Source organism: Solea senegalensis, linkage group LG18 (genome assembly GCF_019176455.1).
Source record: "Solea senegalensis isolate Sse05_10M linkage group LG18, IFAPA_SoseM_1, whole genome shotgun sequence".
Classification (NCBI taxonomy): domain Eukaryota; kingdom Metazoa; phylum Chordata; class Actinopteri; order Pleuronectiformes; family Soleidae; genus Solea; species Solea senegalensis.
Genome location: NC_058041.1, coordinates 18,839,365 through 18,858,368, shown reverse-complemented (window position 1 = coordinate 18,858,368; position 19,004 = coordinate 18,839,365). Strand labels below are relative to the sequence as shown.

The following is a 19,004-nucleotide window of genomic DNA, read 5'->3' as shown; positions in this document are numbered from 1 at the left end:
ATTTAAAAGGTAAAGGTTTGAATATGTCTGGCATTTTTTAAAAACCTTTTTTTTAGATCAGTGTAATTATGGGAAACGTTTGAGAGACTTTTGTCAGATCCCACAAACGTTTTGCGAGATCTTGTAAAAGTTTCCTGGAAGTGAAGTACGCTGATCTAAATATGCAAAACTTTACTTTGACAAACTTTTATCAGATCTCTGATAAAAGTTCTGCGAGATCATCAAAAAGTTCATTTCTGTTTTGTGTCCTGTTTGAGCCTCCGTACTTCTGACTTGAGTGTGATATTTTATCCAGAATGTGTCTTCATTGTTAACTTGTTAACTTTTGTTAATCAGCAGCAGCAGCAGCAGCAGCAGCAGCAGTTTCCTGACTCCAGCCACTGAGTGAAGAGGAAATCCTTAAAAAAAACACGTTTCCACAGTTTCTGAGGAGCAGGAAACTGATTACTGGTGTACCACCCTCACTCTCACCCTCACTCTCACCCTCTCACCACGGCAGCAGATATGAATCAGTGTTATACCAGCGTAAATGCCATGTTCTCCCATTATGATTGTATATATATATATTTATATCTTCTTCTTTTCCTTTGGGCTGCTCCCTTCAGGGGTCGCCACAGTGAATCAACCTCCACCGTCTCACCCTGTTCTCTGTATCCCCCTCTCTCACACCAACTAACTTCATGTCCTCTTTCACTACATCCATAAACCTTCTCTCTGGTCTAACTCTGGACCTCCTGCCTGGCAGTTCCAACCCCAGCATCCTTCTAACAAAATACTCACTATCCCTCCTCTGTACATGACTAAACCATCTCATTCTGGCCTCTCTGACCTTATCTCCAGAACATCTAACATGTGCTGTTCCTCTGATTGACTCATTCTTGATTCTATCCATCTTTGTCACTCCCAAAGAGAACCTCAACATCTTCATCTCTGCTACCTCCAGCTCTGCTTCCTGTCTTTTATATACATATATACATATATATATATATATATATATATATACATATATGTATATATATATATATGTATATGTATATATATATATATATATATATATATATATACATATAACCATAAATATACATATATGTATATATGTATATATATACAGTACTGTGCAGAAGTCTTAGGCCACCATTAGATTTGTTGTTTTAACAATAGAGGATAATTATTTCTATGTCACTTTACTGGAACACATCCAGAACATATGTATGCAGTTTTTTGTTGTTTTTTTAAAAAAAAAGAAGAAGAAGAAATTTCAGAAAAAACCCAAAAACATCCTCCACAGGTGTAAAGTATTTAGCGTGGTCTACCTGTACACTTGAACAATAACACAGCTCTGTTAATAATAAATGTTTGTTCTACTATTTCATTTAAAGAAATATCTGCTGTAAAAAAACGTCTATTCAACACATGCTGGAGCATGACATACACATGCTGCATGAGTTCACTGTTTGCACAGTACTGTATATACATACTGTATATATATATATATATATGTATATAGAGAGGATTGTCTTTAACATTTTTAACACATGTCCTGTTATTGTCAGTGAATATTTGACTAAAATACATCTGATAGATTTTGTAGATTGATGTTGTTCTTGTTTAACAATAACAACAGAATAATGACTGAAGATCACAGATATGTTTTTTAAACATACATTTATTTACACACATTATTGATCATTGGTAAAATTATATTCTATTTATGTTTGAGGACATTTTTTTTAAAACTTTTATAAGGTGTTTCTTGTATATTGTATTTATTCCTCTAATGGGTGGAGAATTCTCTCTCTCTCTCTCTCTCTCTCTCTCTCTCTCTCCCTCTGGTCACAGCTCGTCCTGACGTCCGTCCACCATGATCGTCTCCCTGATCCTCGTGTTTCTTATCACCGGTTCGTTGTTTTATGATTTATATTTGACTTTTTCTTCTTTGCTTTCTTTTAAAATCTTTAAAGTTGTCGTTTCTTTCTCTTCTTCAGGAATTTCCTCTTGTTTTTTTTCCCTCTTTGGTTTCCTGCAGTTTTCCATGTTTGTCCATTGTTCTCAGGGACAGGGACAGGGACACAGACACAGACACAGACACAGACAGAGACAGAGACAGAGACAGAGACAGCGACAGAGACAGAGACAGAGACAGAGACAGGGACAGAGACAGGGACAGAGGCAGAGGCAGAGGCAGAGACAGAGGCAGGGACAGAGGCAGGGACAGAGACAGAGACAGAGACAGAGACAGAGACAGGGACAGGGGCAGAGACAGAGACAGAAGATAAAAACCTCCTGATGTTTGAGATTTGTTGTTGTTTTCGTTTAAAAATCTGTCCACAGGTGTGAAAGAATCACAACAAACAAACACCACAGATGTGACTCAAGTGGAGACAAATCAAACGTCCACTTTGTTCACAGACGGTGAGACACTTTTCACTCAGTTTGTCTCTTTCTTCAAAAATCAACAACAACCAACGGTCAAAACTCTTGTAGTTAAAACAAAAATCTACTTAAAGTTCCAAAATCCTGAAAACATGTTAATCTTCAACATTTGTCAAAGGAACATTTATCCAAAATAATCTTAGTAAAGTGATCTATTGAGTTAGAGGAAAAAAGTCTTTCAAAAGTTATTGAAACTTTAAACAATAATTGAGAAATCAAATATCAAACACGGAAGATTTGGATTCAGTGAAATAAAAAGTGTTTTTTGTTTTTGTTGCAGCATCAAATTTGAGTGTGAGTGAAATGGAAGTGAAGCTTCAGGACAATGAGACGTCTGTGATCACAGAGGACGAAGGTGACTTTCTCTGCTTCTTCATCTTCATCAGGAACAGGAAACGGTTTTATCAGTTTCCTGTCGCTGCAGCACAAACTAACACTCATTTGACTTTAGTTCTCGTTTCTTTATCTCTACAAATCTGTAATCTGTGTCAGATTAAACCGATGAAACGTACTCTATCTGATCATGTTCACACCGAGCTTATTTTAGTTAATATAAAATAAGTGAAATAGAGTTTAAATAAAAATGATAACTAATAAAAAAACTATTATAACTTGTATTAAATTTCATTTCCAGTTGATAAGTTTTTTTTAAACTTTTTTCGTGCCGTTGTCGTTCTTTCTTAAAATTGAACGGGAGCATACTTGGAAAAGGAAGTTGCTAACAGACGGACAAACTTACAAAATAAAGCCACGCCCATGAAAGCAGAACCCCCTTGTTGAAGGTAAAAGAAATAGTACAAAAAACAACTTGTTTTCCAAACTTCCCTTGTTGCCAAATCTGTAATCTGAATAAATTCTGAAAGAAACTTAGTCTGATCCAAATTCCATTCAAATCCGTTGAGTTTTGACAGAGATATGACAAGTTATTTTGACAGTTTTGCCCATTTTAAGAGAATGGGATTTCTTGAAAATGTGAACATGTTTTGTGACGTCATCAGTGGGCGGATTCTCGGATTCTTTATTTTCTTACAAAAATAAAGCCCCGCCCAGTAGAACAGAACCTTGGTAGTTGATGTTTTGTTTCCTTTTCACTCCGCAGACGCGTTCATGGAGCAGCCGTTTACGACCAAACACTGTCAGTACGATCTGCTGCTGTTGTACAGTCACGACTATTGTGGACAACACTTTCACCAACAAATGTTGGAGCTCGGCTCAGACAAGTGGTGTCACCTGGACAGTGTCACCAGGTATGACGTCCTCCCGCTACTTCCTGTGTGTTAATCTCTTTAAGAAATAACGGTTTATTTCAACTTTATTTCAAGAATGTGTTAATCTGATTAATATGATCAGAGCGAATCAGTTTAGTAATATATCTTCTTTCTTGTTACTTAGTAATCCAAGCAAATACAGATAAATATTTTAAAAATAAAGATAAACAATATTGATTTTAGGCAAATCAAATTAGAAAATTTGTATAGTTTTTTTTAATGGTAATCATCAAGAGTCGCACCCTTATAAAAGTTACACATTTGAAATGAATGACGAAAAAAAAACCTCCTGTGCAGTTTCCACTTCCACCAGAGTTTTTCGAAATTTAGTGGCATCTAGTGGTGAAGCTGCATATGACAACAAAGTGAATGCACCACCCCTTTTGAAGTGAATAGAAAAACTCGAGGTAAATTAAGCCATTAACATGTCTAAACATTGATCAATATCATGATTGATTAGTTTTTAGTTGTTTTTTTTATGGCTTTATTTAAGGCATTTTTGAATACATAAACAGAAATAACCATACACGTCAACATAATCCCATATTACCCTCCCCGTATTCCCTCCCTTGGGCCAAGAGTAAGAGAAAAAAAATAAGAGATGCAGAGATACTGCAGTAGCATGACATCATTGATTAGTTTGACCATTGTTTGTTTTTTTAAAACAAAGTTAAGTTCAGTGAGTGTTGAACAGTCATCTCTCATCATCATCATCATCGTCATTGTCGTAAACCCCGCCCCCATAGCCCTCACCCAGGTCTGTGCTGTGTTTAGGTTCAAAAAGGAAATAGTTAAAACCACAGCGTTCTCAGGTTTAGTGACAAACACACAGATGTTCCAGAGATTCTTTGGTTTCACCCTTGTTACCTCGAGAAGCTGTTTCCTTCAATCAAGTCCACACTCGTCCTAATTTTGCTCTTTTTTTGCTCAGAATCTGCACCAAAATCTCACAGGTTTTTCTTCCCTGGTGCTGCCCGTCCTCCTCCTCCTCCTCCTCCTGCAAACAGAAAACCAGACTGATGAGCAAAATAAACGAAAAAAGACTTTCTTAGATAGTGCTGTACAAATCACAAATAGCTGTTTGTTAGCTTAGCTTAGCTTAGCATCAAGTCTGGTATCAGGGGAAACTGCTTGTCATGTTCAAATTACCCATAGCAGTGGGTTAGCTTAGCTTTGAGTCAAGGCTGGAAACAGCACAGTGCTGTTTAAATTACAACTAGCAGTTGGTTAGCTTAGCATCAAGTCTGTTAAACAGGAACCTTCTAGTCATATTCAAATTACCCCTAGCTGTTGGTTAGCTTAGCTTTGTGTCTAGACCGGAAATGGCTAGTGCTGTTCACATTACAACTTGCAGTTGGTTAGCATAGCTTTGTGCCAAGACTGGAAACAGCTAGTGCTTTTCAAATTACATGTAGCAGTTGGTTAGCTTAGCTGAGTATCATGTCTGGTAACAGGGGGAAACTGCTAGTCATGTTCAAATTACCACTAGCTGTTGGTTAGCTTAGCTTTGTGTTGAGACCGGAAACGGCTAGTGCGGTTCACATTACAACTTGCAGTTGGTTAGCTTAGCTTTGTGCCAATACTTGAAACAGCTAGTGCTTTTCAAATTACATGTAGCAGTTGGTTAGCTTAGCTGAGTATCATGTCTGGTAACAGGGGAAACTGCTAGTCATGTTCAAATTACCACTAGCTGTTGGTTAGCTTAGCTTAGTGTCAAGACTGGAAACATTTTTAAATATGTCTTTACTTACTGGCTGCTGTTAGCATCACATTTAAGAAGCTAAATAATCCCAGAGACACTGAAGACTGTCCAGTCCAGATGAAGTCACATGACTCGGGGGGGAAAGTAAAACAGCTGATGTCACCATGTTTCAGCCAAAGTAGTGATGTTATGGATTGTGGCTCCTCCCCCTTTTGTTGCAGAGCGTACAGTGACGTCACCACCTGCGTGGAGAGGCTCACCGTCCTGGTTGACTGTTTCTATCCCAACACTTACACTCAGGAATTCTTCCTCTCCGTCCACGCACACTACTTCCAGAACTGCGTCAAAGACGAGCTGGTGTTTGAGGACGCGCCTCACTGGGTGATGACGGTCCTCACGCTCATCCCCGTCAGTCTCATCCCCATCCTTGTCTACCTGGTGATCTGGAAGAGTAAAGTCCAGGAGTGAGACCCGCGGCAAAAACCCGAAGCCGAACCTGTAAATAAAACAAAAATAAATCAAAATTAAGAACTGGTTTTATACGTGTTTAAATGATTATTGTAGATCATCACACTCATGTTTGTCTGCCAATCCTCAAACTACAACCAGCAGTTAGTTAGCTTAGCTTAGCTTAGCATCAAGACTGGAAACAGCTAGTGCTATTAAAACTAGAAGTTGTTAGCTTAGCATCAAGACTGGAAACAGCTAGTGCTATTAAAATTACAACTAGCAGTTAGTTAGCTTAGCTAAGTAGATGTGGAGGAGCTACATTAGCACAAAGACCCACTGTCTCTGTATGCACACACACACACACACACACATTCATTCAAAAGAATGAGAGTATAATATACAAGTACAAGGAAATTTCAATGTTGCACTTTAAATGCTTCATTTGGAAGTTTTTGTATATTTGGGGGCGCTACTGAGCCATTTTGCACCACTTTTTGCACATTTACACCTACAGTATTTTATAATTTTTTTGCCAACTTCTGATTTTTTGTGCCAGTTTTCTTCAGTTTTTACCGTTTAGTGCCTGAAAAAATGCAATCTTATTGGTCCTCACAGTACTGTGTGTGTGTGTGTGTGTGAGTGTGTGTGTGAGAGAGTGAGCATTGTTTGTTATATCTCAGCTGGTTCATCCCATCCTTCCCAGCATTAGCGTTGATTCGCCCGTGTTTCACAGATGCGGGCGAGGTTTTTGTGGACAGACAGACAGACAGGACACAGGAGGACAGAGGAGGACAGAGGAGGACAGAGGAGGATGCTCGTGTGGGACTGGAGTTCCGTCAGAATCAGACCTTTTGTTGTCGTTGTATCGTCTGCATACAGAGACAATCTCATTGTTCTGAGTGTTTGATGTGGTTTTTACACCTTTTCTCTTCTCTGTCCTTTGTCTTTTCTTCTCCTCCTCTCATGTGGTTTCACAGTTGTTTAAAGACAAGACCTAAAAACCGCCATCAATACCTGTTTTTTTTCACTGTTTGTGTCAGAGAAAAAACTGGCAGAGGGAGAAACAAAAACATCACAGGTTTATAAATTCAAATAAATACTTCTATAGTATTTAGAATTTATATATAATTTACTGTTTGCCTCTGTGTTACATTTTGACACATATTAGCACAGAGTCAATTTTAATGTTTGCTTTGTGTGATTTGTTGTGAAATGGTGATCAATGGTGGATCAATAATGGGAAAACAAAACTATTGTTAGCTGCTTAGCTCCTGGTTTTTTTTTAAAAAAAGGACAGACTTCGACCACTCCTGAGTTTATTTACGAGACAAAGATTTATTTATTTGTACGTTTGTTCAAATCATTTGTAGAAACATGATATACTCCTAAATTATTTGGATTGTTTTGTAAAAATTCATGTTAAATAATTCACAAAACAGTAATTCAAACACATACTTTTCAGTATTTTAGAGTTTTGTGTTTTTTCTCATTCTGTTAATAACGGAGCTTTAACTTCTCACAGTTATTGATTATAGAGCAGTTTTATCAGAGAGGTTATAGGTTAAAGTGTCAATTGTGAGATTAAATAAAGTTACATTACATTAATAAAAAGATATCAAACAAATGCATCCATGAAGAAAACAAAACGTCAAATGTATGCACTCTGTTGAATATACTGGACTATAATAACACACTGCCCCCTACTGGATCAGTCAAGATTGAATAATAATCTGAGAATGTGTGAGTTTCCTTTTTTAACCAGCAGGAAACACACACACACACACACACACACAATCAATGCTCATTGTTCTGCGCGAGATAAACTGACATCAAACTCAAGAGACCGTTATTATCACACAGTGATAGAGTGTGAGAAGCAGCAGGGGATTATGGGATGTTAAAACACAACAACCCTCAGCTGCAGCTTCACTCACTCACTTCACCAGAATCACAGCATCTTCTCTGAGAAGAACTCACTAACACCAAATATCCACTTTATATATGTTTATATACGCACAACGCTGAAGAAGTGACGTCTTCAAAGGTGAGTCCTGTTGTTTATTTACATGCGTGTGATTTATATTTATGTGTGAACGGCTGTGACTTTTAAAACAAAGATTCTCAATTTGTTTTCCAGCTAAAAAACTAAAGACATAACATTCATGAATTCTACATGGAATTTTTTTGGCACCAGAAAATCATTGATTTCAGATTTGAAAAGGAAAAATAGTGAAGATAAAAGTGCTTTTGAATGTAAAAGTACAAGATATTTAAAGAAAAGTGTAAAAGTACAAAAGAGCATTTATTAGTACTTTTTTTTTACTTTTAAATGTAAAAGTGCAAAAAATTGGCAATAATAATTTAAGCAATTTATAAAAAAAGGTATAAAAGAATTAGCAGAAAATGTAAAGAGAACATAAAACAGACCAAGTATTTTTGGAAAAAGTACAAATAGTATAGTATTTCATGACCAATAAATAATAAAATATGATAAACACTAAAAATGTTACATTAGAATTTTATTGTAAATTTAACGTAATTTTTTTTCTCTAAAAGTACTTTTAACAAAAATGGTAAAGTGCAGAAAAATCTTTGTTTTGTTTTTTCTAAAGAAAACATTAAAAAATTAGTATTTACAAAAGTTCAAAAGTACAAAAAATTTAAAGTATAAAGGAATTGGCCAAAAAAAAGTAAAATTAAAAACTACAGAAAATTTTATAAAAAATGGTAAACATTTAAATTTTGCTGATTTTGTGTTGAATCATTTTATGATCGATCACTCAAATAAGACATTTATATTAAAATATGTTAAACAGTTATTGTAAATTTAAAGTGAGGTTTGTTTCCATGTTCTTTTTTATTGTGTCACAGAAACAATGGATGGTCATCAGTGGTTTCCCTGGATTAATAATCCAACACGAGCAGCAGCAGCAGCTTCAGCCAAGCAGGAACATGACGACGTGTGTGAGTCAAATATCCATGAAAACTCAGTAAAACTCAGTTTAACGCACACATGTGAAGCTTCTGTTAGTTATCATCTTTGTCTTACAAAAAATGACAAGTTTCTACTTGTGCAGAATAAACTGAATTATTCTACTTTGTTTTTATGAAAACTACATTTTAAAAATGTTGACAAAAACGAAGATTTTTTACTGCCATTTCTGTGACACCCAGTCTTATTTTGAAAAGGTAGAGCAGCCATTTCTGTTTGTTATTTAAACATAACATACACATATATCTAAGTCTGTAAAATGCCAAAACTTTGATGACGTCACAGCTGAGAGGAGAGAAGAGCAAAATAAAATCTGACTACAGATAAAATGTTGATTATTATCTGATGAATCCGTTTGTTGTTTTGTTTGTTTCAGCGTCGCGTTTCCTCCGTAGCAGAAAAACACGCAGCTGTCGGCGTCCGTGTCCGATGGTCGGACTCTCCGCGCTCTGTTTGCTGCTGTTCGTGATCTGCGCCGCACTCACTGTCCTGTGTGAGTACAAAAACACAAACAAAACACACTCATTTCAGATATTCAGAGGTGTGCAGCTAGCATACACTAACCTAGCATGAAAAGGTTTACGCAAGAGAACGCAGCTAGCAAGCACAACTCCAGTGTTCACACTTGGTGTTAGAATGTTAATGGCTGAAAGAACAAGGTTCCAAATGTACCTTAGAGCCTTAGCGATAAAGTGAGAAGCTCAGGCATCCGGGAGGAGCTCGGAGGAGCCGCTCAGGTAGTTCGGGTATCTGGTTAGGATGCCTCCAAGAAGCCTCCATGTCTTTCCGGGAGAAGACCTTGGGGCTGACCCCTCTGGCCTGGGAACGCTTCGGCAGTGCCAGGGGAGAGGGTGGTCTGAGCTCCCTTGTTTAGGGTGCTGCCTCTGCAACCTTTAAGCAGCTAAAAATTTGAATCTGTGGCTTGAACTTTCAGATGCTAACAGGTCAAACAGGAAACCGGACATGCAGAGACTCTTCCGCTACCAGAACATGAGCGACAGATTCCTCGCTCTCACCAAAGTAAACGTTGACCTGAAGAAGGACAACGAGGTCTTGATGGCGCAAAGTGTCCAAATCAACGAGCAGAACAGACTCCTCAACAGGACGTCCGCTGACCTCGAGTCCACGAATCTCGCTCTGACTTTGGAGAGCAGAGAGTTGGCGGAGCAAGTTGTCAATCTTACCTCTACGAACGCACAGATCGAGGAAGAACGCGAGCAACTGGTGGTGTACTCGTATGAGCGGGAGGAGAAGATGGCGAACATGTCGCAGACATTCGATCAGCTGCTGAGCTCTAACGCTTGGCTGCAGGAGGAGAACCAGCGAGTGTCCGAGACAAGCGACTTCCTGAGAGACGAGCTGCTCCGAGTGAGGGAGAAGAATCAGGAGCTGGAGGAGATCAGCGAAGGGTTTCAGAGAGAAATTCAAAATCTGACCGAGAAGATTGGAGCCTTTTCGAGGGACTGCGCCGGGAAGTTGACTCAGCTTCAAGAACAAAAGCAGAACCTGAGCACAATGCTGGTGAAAGACCAACAGGAGGCAGCAGAGAGAACCAGAAGCAAGACAAAGGAAGTGGACAAGATGGTGGCGTACATACTTTCAGCGAAGGAGGCGTACCACGCTTTAGACCTTTACTGTCCTGTGGTTAACCAGAAAACGAAAGGTAAGATACACTCAAGTCTACAATATCTTAAGAACATGTTCATGTCTTCATCTCACTGTTAGACAGACTTCACTTCACAGACCGCTCACTCTCCCACACCAAAGCCCATAGAGAAAATCAGTGATTTTAACAGCACACAGGAGCTGTTGATCCACTGCTGCCTCAAGTTCAAATTTTGTCACTTCAGCTTTTAAAATCCTTTGTTCAGATTGACCTCAGTGACACAAAGTGACCACACGAGGCAGCAGTAGACCAGCAGCTCCTGTGTCCCACCAAGCTAAAATCACAGATTTTCTCTCAGGGGTTTGGTGTGGGCGATATCGTAGACTTCATATGGGGCGTCTTCTGTGGTTCCCACTTGCAGCCACATTTTTACTGGTGTGTCTTATGATGGACGGGGGGCAGCAGGGGGTGCGCAGACCTCAGGAAGCACTGACTATTTGCTTTTCTTCTTTTTTCTCAACAGAGCGTTTCTGTAAAAAATGCCACAACAGCTGGAAACAGTTTGAGACAAAGTGCTACTACTTCTCCTCTCGCACACTGGACTGGAGCTCTAGCAGGGCCTGGTGTCGGACACAAGGGGGCGACCTGGTCGTCATAAACAGTGAACAAGAGCAGGTGGAGGACCAGACAGTGACAACACTGAATTTAAATAAAAGAAGGAATATTATATATCCTGAAACTTTCTTTCTTGCTGTGTTTTTTTCAGAGGTTCGTGTTCGACAGCAGTCGCACTCTGGAGCCGTCCGGCTCTCGGCTGTGGGTCGGTATGAGCGACGAAGGTCACGAGGGACAGTGGCACTGGGTGGATGGAAGCAAAGTCACCTCAGATGTGCAGTGAGTCTCAGCACAGACGCACTGACAAACTGCCTGTTTGAACAACAACAAGGGAAATCTATTTAAAAATCTGTACAAAAAAAAAACACACTAACAACATTTTTTATAATGACTATGGAGCTCAACACAAAATACCTGTGGGTCTGAAATTCACTAAAGGTTTGTATTTTTGTGATATTTAAAATGGTTGACTTCTGGTCTTATGACATGTCTATAATACACTGTAAATCAAATAGTTGCTATTTTTGAATGAACCCATTAGAACATAAAATAGGATTCCATGTTCCACTCCTCTCTGAGGACCAATTGTCCTCTGTTTGGCATGTCATTTTCCTGGTAATCCAGCAGGTGGTGGTGATGTACCATCAATGGCCAGTGGAAACCTCGACTGAAAATTAATTTAAGATTGTTACATTGATGTTGGGAAAAAAATAAAAATCAACAAATTCATATGGATGGGACATTTTTGGCACTTACTATTGCATATTTTCTTTTTTAACATGAAAAATGGTGCGGGGATTACCAAAAGAAAAAAAAGAAAAAGTAATAATCCAGTTGTCGCTTAAAATTAGCAATGTGAAGATGGAAATATATATGCATATATATTTATATATATATATACATGTATATATATACACACATATACATATGTATATATATGTATATATATACACATATATATATATATATATATACATACATATGACCATGTGAGTGCATTTTTGTACTTAAGGTGATGAGTGTAACTTTTTGTCGCAGGAGGGAAGAGGTTTTCACTTGTCACTCTCGCTCATTCTGCAGGTTTTGGCTGAGCAGAACCGGAGTCGGTGCTGAGCCCGATGACTGGAACCTGGACGACCCTCGAGGTGAAGACTGCGGACACATAGACGTCAGTGAAGACGCACTCAAGTCCTGGATGGACGGATCCTGCCAGAGAACTTACAGATGGATCTGCGAAAAGAACATTTAGCTTTTCTCATATTTTGTCAGTTTCTACAACGGCATAATGCCAACAGTGTACATTTAAACATTTAAAAATTTTATTTAGTAAAGTTTGTACATTATACATTTTTCATTCTTCAATAAATCAACAGAAAATCGGGCAGTAGAGTATTAAAGAAACTGTGTTTTTGAAAACTAAAGAACTTTTTAAAGGAACTGTTTGTTTCTCTGGAAAGTTAACAACGTTGTGTGCAGCTGTTTTGACATATTTGTATGTAAATATCAAATATATTCAGCTTTTTCAGATTTTGTAATTTTGTGTGTCAGAGTCAGAGTCAGTTTGGAGAAATATTATGTGATATATTCTCTTACCAGTGGGGCACTGTTTCACTAACAAGTGTTTTGTATCATGCTACTTTATTTCCATTTGTTTTGCTCACTAAAAACAAAAAATATATTGTGTTAATGATACAATTTATTGCTCTGCTGGTTCACGTTTAGCGCATTTCCACCGGCTCTACTCGCCTCGCCACGGCACGGTTTAAGTCGCATTTCTACTAGCCTATTTTTAGTACCTGCTCAGGCGAGGTTCCAAGTGTGCTTAAAAGCAGTACTATGCGATGATTGGTCAGACTGCCGGTCGCTGAGTCCCGTCACAGGAAGAGACGTCCCACACACAAATCAAGCCAAACAGTGCCGAACTGTAGATCACTTTAAACTACTTAACTATCCTAGCAACGTGGGTTAATCTCCAACAACTACCACTATATTTAACAGGAGTCTTTTAAAGTAGAGTGGTGTATTTAGGGACAGTGACACTGATCGCGAGCCACAGACCGCTGCTGCTGTAGTCTGTGGCTGTACTCTGAAGACAGGTGGACAGAAATCAAGCTGAACAGTGCCAAATTGTAGATAAATTAACTACTTAACAATCTTAAAACTGTGGGTTAATCTCCAACAACTACAGTCACTAGTCACTTATATGTGTTTGTCAGTCAGTCAGTCATCATCTAACCGCTTTATCCTCCACCAGAGGGTCGCGGGGGGTGCTGTGCCAATCTCAGCTACATCGGGCGATAGGCGGGGTACACCCTGGACAGTTCGCCAGTCCATCGCAGGGCCACACACAACTAGAGACAAACAACCATTCACTCTCACACTCACTCCTACGGTCAATTTAGAGTGTCCAATTTACCTAATCCCCACATTGCATGTTTTTGGACTGTGGGAGGAAGCCGGAGAACCCGGAGAGAACCCACGCACACACGGGGAGAACATGCAAACTCCATGCAGAAAGGCCCTTGTTCCAACCGGGGCTCGAACCCGGGTCTTCTCACTGCAAGGCGAGAGTGCTAACCACTACACCACCGTGTGACCTATATGTGTTTGTGTCATGTATAAAACAAAGTCACCGCATAAAACAAGTCACCGCAGTTTCACTCAGCCATGCAGTGACGACTCCGCCCACGTTAAGTAGGTACTTTTTTGTAGTGGAGATGCAACCTAATCGTGCCATGTCGCGCCGAGCCAGTGGAAATGCGCCATTTGTGCTATGTGTCACGTTATGTGGAAACGTTGGGGTTTTTCTTAAGGAATATAAACAAATAAAACGTACAATAAGTCGTAAAGAGGTACAGAATGTACACACTTGGCACCATGATTAATATCAAATATGTCCACAAGAGGTCTCCAAAAATGGCCTTTGATCCTCTCACTGTCGCAGTGTTTAAAGATGTTGAGTGTTGTCTCTGTCGACCAGTGGTTGGACTACAGTGTGTCTAGCTCCGTTTACCCAGTGGCGCTGTGACAGTACCGCACAGAAAACATATAAATGATCGATACATTAGCAAACAAGCAGCTAACTGTATTATCAACAGTGTTCAGCACTAATTATCGGCAAGACTCTGCCTACTTTCAGTAGTATCACTGGCTGAGTTGGTGCAGTAAGCATGTTCAGTTTCAACAGTCCTACAGCAGGGGGCAGACCAAAGAATATCAGCAGTATTTTGAACTGTACAGTTTAGCTTAGCTGTAGCTAAGTGATAGTGACCATTAGTGATAGTACCTGGTAATTGGTACTTTTTTCGTATCTGCTCTGACGAGGTTCCAAGCACGCTAAGCTGACATTAAAATGTGACATCAACAGACTGCCAGCCTCTGAATGGTCGTCAGTGAAGAGTCGTGAGTGCGACGTCCGACATAAGAATAAAAGTGAACAATGTCCAACTCTAGATCAAAGTTAAAAAGACTTAAAAATCACTGAAAACGTGTGTTCATCTACAACATTTAGCAAAGGAAATGTGTAAAATGTCAATATTTAACAGAGGAGTCAGCACTGCTGAAAGCCGGCTATTGGGAGCCCAATCACAACCACGTTCAGTAGCTCCAGTCATGCAGGAAGTACTGAACGATTCTGTGAACAAATCTTTTTGATCAACTGTTTCTAATGATTCAGTTACACCCAAAATAACTGCTTTACAAGTCACTACCAGTTTACCCTGGTATGGTGACTCTTCTCGTGTTACAGGTATGGAATCAAACTGTGTAGAGTTGAGCCGTTCCGTGCTACAACTGTGTCGTGGAAAAGCAACATAAGATATATGTCGGGAGTTCCTACTCCTGCTTTGTTTTTCTCCTCCAGCACAGTCGAAAGCACATAAATCGTATGGAGCCCACAACGGTCACTGTTAGCAACAACAGAAATGCTACCAAGAAGCATACAACATCCAGAGAGTGATATGTGTACCAGGGCATCTTGTAAGACTCGGTGCGCAATTGTGCAGCGCCTTTGTGCCTCATTACAAATTCAATCCAGAAAACCGCACTCTCTAAAGGATGCATCGGTTTGTCCCGATGCAGTTCAGAGAGACGCTTCATGTTGTTCCTGTACAAAGGATTCTGAAGAACATCTTGTACTGATTCCAGGAAGTATTGGTGTGTGATTTTGGTGACATCCACCAGCTTGGCAGCACCTCGCGTTTCTAACCTCAGAAGGTTTTCAAACTGATCAAACAGTAGAGGAAGACCGATGATTGGAACGCCATGGTAGATGGCCTCATAGATCCCGTTTGTTCCACAATGGGACACAAAGGCTTTCATCTTTGGGTGGCCCAGGAGGTCGTTCTGTGGCACCCAGTCCACCAGAAGAATGTTATTAGCCAGATTTTTGGGGCGCTCGCCGACGTGCCTCCATATGACCTTCTGAGGAATTTGAGCAAAGGCAGCAGCGATTTCATTGGTAATTTCCATTGGCAGACCTTTAACCAGTGTGCCAAGAGACATCAGGATGAACCCATGCTCTCCTGAACTTTGAACAAACTCCTCCAGCTCAGGTGATAAAGGCTTAGGAGGTTTACACTGAAACCCACCAATGTAGACAATGTTTGGCATGGTGGGTCTGGGGAATTCAAAGACAAAATCCACCCTCATGAGCCAGATGTCTGCCCCTTGTAGGAGGTGATAGAAGTCCACATCTGGACCGAAGTACCTGTCCACCACTTGATCATAGTGAGGACGAAAGCAAAACCTGTAAATGCACATGTTGAAGATGCTGGTCACTACATTCACCGCTCTTTGCCTAAAGGTCATTTTATCCGACACAATGTGTCCTGTAAGTGGGACATAGGACAACGGTGATGGAGCGACCGCAAAGTGCGCTTCTCCACTGAGGATCCATCTCACATTATAAATGGTTGGCAGCTTCAGCTCATGAGCAACCAGAACCCCTACAGGCAAGCCTGGGTCTGTGAGAACCACATCATATTGAGCATCACGAATCCTCTGCATTAGAGCCTTGTTCTCAAACATTTGCACCACCATGCCGCTGGCCTGCTGGTGAATCCCTGACAGCCTGGTCAGCATTTCCCACCCAAGTTTCACAACGCTGATAAAAGACCCCTCTCTCTTGTTTGCCAGTGTCTGTGTCAGCAGTTGAACAAAAAACTCCTCCTCCTCTAAGCTGATGGCCTCCGGCAGGGTGACAGTGATGGAGCGGTAATGTGGTGCACTCTCTTTGATGTACCAGCTAGTGGCAGTGCGGACCACGGTCACTTCATGGCCTCTGGCGTGGAGGCTCTGGATCATCAGGTTCATGTTAATCCAGTGGCTGCCATCTACTGGGAACACCAGGATCTTTCCGCCCTGGACACCGGCACTTGTGAGGATGGAGAGAGACACCACCAGAGTGAGAAGAGAAAGTCCTGGGATTCCTGAAAAACTCTGATGAGGATAAAACAAACACATTTAGGATCAGGAACTGTAGACTTCACACAGCTACCCTACTCCATAATACTTAAAGGGGACATATTATACCCTATTTCCCCCATTAAAATAGTTCCCTGGTGTCCTAATGAACATGTCAGTGACATGCTTTGGTCAAAATACCAAAAGGATGAAGAATCATAGTAGTTCAATAACCCTGCTAAACCCGCCCCTTTCAGAACGCTCGGTTTTCGTGCATGGTCCCTTTACATGCAAATGAGACACAGGCAAACACACACACACTTCTTCCAGGGGGTTTCTGATTTGTCCTCTTTACAGCGCTTTACAGCTCTATTCGTCTCCCCCTCCCTCCACTAGTTCTCTGACAATATCAACATGGCAGCGTGCGCAGAAAACAGCGAGAGTGCCGTCACAGGAAGAGACGTCCTACATAAGGATCGAGCCGAACACTGTCCAACTGTAAATCAGTTAAAAACACTTATGAATAAACTGTATGTTGCTGTATCAGACCGGAGACTGTGCTCCGGAGACCTCACCACCGCTGACCAGCTCCGGTGCTCCGGTGAGCTGGCGATCAGAGGTGGCGATCAGCGTTGACACAGAGAGTGTAGCACCGCTGCACAGAGAGTGCAGCACCGCTGATCGTCAGCGGCGAGCTGCATAAACAGCTGCTTTATGTGATTGTATCAGACTGAGTCTGTGCTCCGGTCATGGAGGACGTACTGAACAAATATGTTTAATTAGGACGTGTCAGAATGGTCAGTTATGAGCTCTATGTGAACTTTTCTTAACAATTTGTGTGTTTGTACGTCGGTGAAATATGTCCCCTGACTAAATGCGGCGACCGCTGGCCGCAGTCTGATGCGAAGTGGTGCGAACACACGTTTGCTGACTTTGTCCGGCACATTAGCTTCATATATAAAATCCTCTGTAAAACACTGTGCTCCACTGTGCAGCCACCAACAGCACACTTGACCGCGTTGACATAATACCGCTCTTCCTCCCTCGCCTGCACTCTCGCAGGGACAAGGTGGAGCTAAGGTGGAGCTTGCGAAGTAAACGTACTGGTGGGGCGGTAACATTCGCGGTGAAATGCGCATGCTGATGTCATAAGCGCAGGGAATTCAACATCGAGCGTTTTATCGCCTATACTTACACTAAGCGGAACCACGAAAACATGACTGAGTATTGTTTTTCCACACTTTGGCGACTGGTAGGGCCCCCAGAGTCCCAAATATCAGTATTAAAATGGTTAAAAAGTTGATTTTGCATAATATGTCCTCTTTAATACTTTTTTCGTTTCGTTTGTCTTCTCTGTCTCTAGGGTCTCAGGAGCCCTGTAGGGATGATCCATCCACATTTGGCAGCACTAAATTCCGCTGGATGTCCTTCTTAATACAACCCTACCATCTATCCAGGCTTGAGACCGGCACTAGGATTTTACTCGATGTGACGCCTGTGGCTGGGCCCTTTCCAGGGGGTGCCACAACAGATGATCCAAATATTTGATTTGGCAGAGATTTTTACGCCGGATGTCCTTCCTGACGCAATCGTCCCATTTATCTGGGCTTGAGACCGGCACTAGGGGTAAACTGGATGTGAACCCCAGGGGTCCAGTTAACAATGAGCAGTAGAATTAGGATACTTTTCTCTAGCTCTTGACCTGCCTTCTGATCGGACATGGACTGCACATTCATAAGTGGATAGGCTGACTTGTGGTAATAGTTAGTATCACAGAAATAGGGCATATTGGAGCTAAACGTTCAAGTATTTGTTGTGTAGCGTAGCAGGATGATCGGAACATTTGTTGGTGGTTTGGGGGATGTTCCAATGCGTTTTTATGAAGAACCTTTCCTTCCCTAAATCTAACAAGGAAATATTGTACATCCATGGTTCTCAAAACTGTGGTACGTGTATCGCCCGTGGTACGTGAGCGCCCTATGGTGCTACTTTATAAAAAAGTCTGAAAACGACTGGTTCACATCAACTGCATTTACACCAAAAGCACTAAACCACTAAACCACTAAACCCCAAACCCTAACCCTCTCACCCACAAGTGGTGACAATGCACACACTAACACAGCCTGGTGTTACCATGGTTTTTAATCTCTGTATTTGCATTAAACAGAAGCCTTTTCTTTAACACTTAGCCGAGTGCAAACACAGGAAACACTCCCACAGGCGAGAGTCTGCACGTTTCTGCATGTTCACTGTTGAGGAACACCGAAAGAGGAATCACGTCTGCACACACACACTCTCTGTTGAAGTTAGTGTCAGCGGAATGACAGGGTTAGGGTTTCGTGTTTTGTTTGTTGATTTCAGGGAAGAGAGAAGTGTTGTTACTCACTTTACATTCCTGTAACTGCAGAAACATCCTGAGACTTTTCTCTGACAGCCAGAGAAGCCGAGAGTCTGGACTGAACAGAGACGATTTCAAACTCCAAACCTGATTGTTGTGTTTCATAAGGAAGAGGAGGAGGATAAGGAAACACATGT

The 19,004-nt window shown here is 40.9% G+C and overlaps 3 protein-coding genes across 3 annotated transcripts; 2 read left to right on the top strand and 1 right to left on the bottom strand.

The window, feature by feature from the left end:
* Positions 1 to 1,809: 1,809 nt before the first annotated feature.
* LOC122759421 (receptor activity-modifying protein 3-like) lies at positions 1,810 to 5,937 on the top strand. Its single transcript, XM_044014303.1, has 5 exons — positions 1,810 to 1,898; positions 2,332 to 2,412; positions 2,714 to 2,788; positions 3,533 to 3,680; positions 5,625 to 5,937. The coding sequence occupies exons 1-5, from the start codon at positions 1,862 to 1,864 to the stop codon at positions 5,869 to 5,871; spliced, it is 588 nt and encodes a 195-aa protein (XP_043870238.1). The 5' UTR covers positions 1,810 to 1,861; the 3' UTR covers positions 5,872 to 5,937.
* A 3,686-nt stretch (positions 5,938 to 9,623) lies between these two features.
* LOC122759576 (asialoglycoprotein receptor 1-like) lies at positions 9,624 to 12,315 on the top strand. Its single transcript, XM_044014507.1, has 5 exons — positions 9,624 to 9,696; positions 9,780 to 10,508; positions 10,975 to 11,126; positions 11,218 to 11,345; positions 12,147 to 12,315. The coding sequence occupies exons 1-5, from the start codon at positions 9,624 to 9,626 to the stop codon at positions 12,313 to 12,315; spliced, it is 1,251 nt and encodes a 416-aa protein (XP_043870442.1).
* Positions 12,316 to 14,723: 2,408 nt separating this feature from the next.
* LOC122759406 (UDP-glucuronosyltransferase 2A3-like) lies at positions 14,724 to 19,000 on the bottom strand. The gene is made up of 2 exons (XM_044014281.1): positions 18,856 to 19,000; positions 14,724 to 16,505 (listed from the first exon to the last, which is right to left on the bottom strand). Exons 1-2 carry the CDS (start codon positions 18,970 to 18,972, stop codon positions 14,901 to 14,903), a joined length of 1,722 nt encoding a protein of 573 aa, XP_043870216.1. The 5' UTR covers positions 18,973 to 19,000; the 3' UTR covers positions 14,724 to 14,900.
* Between the last annotated feature and the right edge of the window lie 4 nt (positions 19,001 to 19,004).

Coding starts and splice junctions, on each gene's coding strand:
- LOC122759421 (XM_044014303.1), top strand. CDS start 1,862: ATGATCGTCTCCCTGATCCTCGTGTTTCTTATCACCG. Junction 2,789..3,532: donor TGTGATCACAGAGGACGAAG/GTGACTTTCTCT, acceptor TTCACTCCGCAG/ACGCGTTCATGGAGCAGCCG. Junction 3,681..5,624: donor CACCTGGACAGTGTCACCAG/GTATGACGTCCT, acceptor CTTTTGTTGCAG/AGCGTACAGTGACGTCACCA.
- LOC122759576 (XM_044014507.1), top strand. CDS start 9,624: ATGTCTTTCCGGGAGAAGACCTTGGGGCTGACCCCTCTGGCCTGGGAA. Junction 9,697..9,779: donor CGGCAGTGCCAGGGGAGAGG/GTGGTCTGAGCT, acceptor TTGAACTTTCAG/ATGCTAACAGGTCAAACAGG. Junction 10,509..10,974: donor GGTTAACCAGAAAACGAAAG/GTAAGATACACT, acceptor TTTTCTCAACAG/AGCGTTTCTGTAAAAAATGC.
- LOC122759406 (XM_044014281.1), bottom strand. CDS start 18,972: ATGAAACACAACAATCAGGTTTGGAGTTTGAAATCGTCTCTGTTCAGT. Junction 16,506..18,855: donor TGCAGTTACAGGAATGTAAA/GTGAGTAACAAC, acceptor TATCCTCATCAG/AGTTTTTCAGGAATCCCAGG.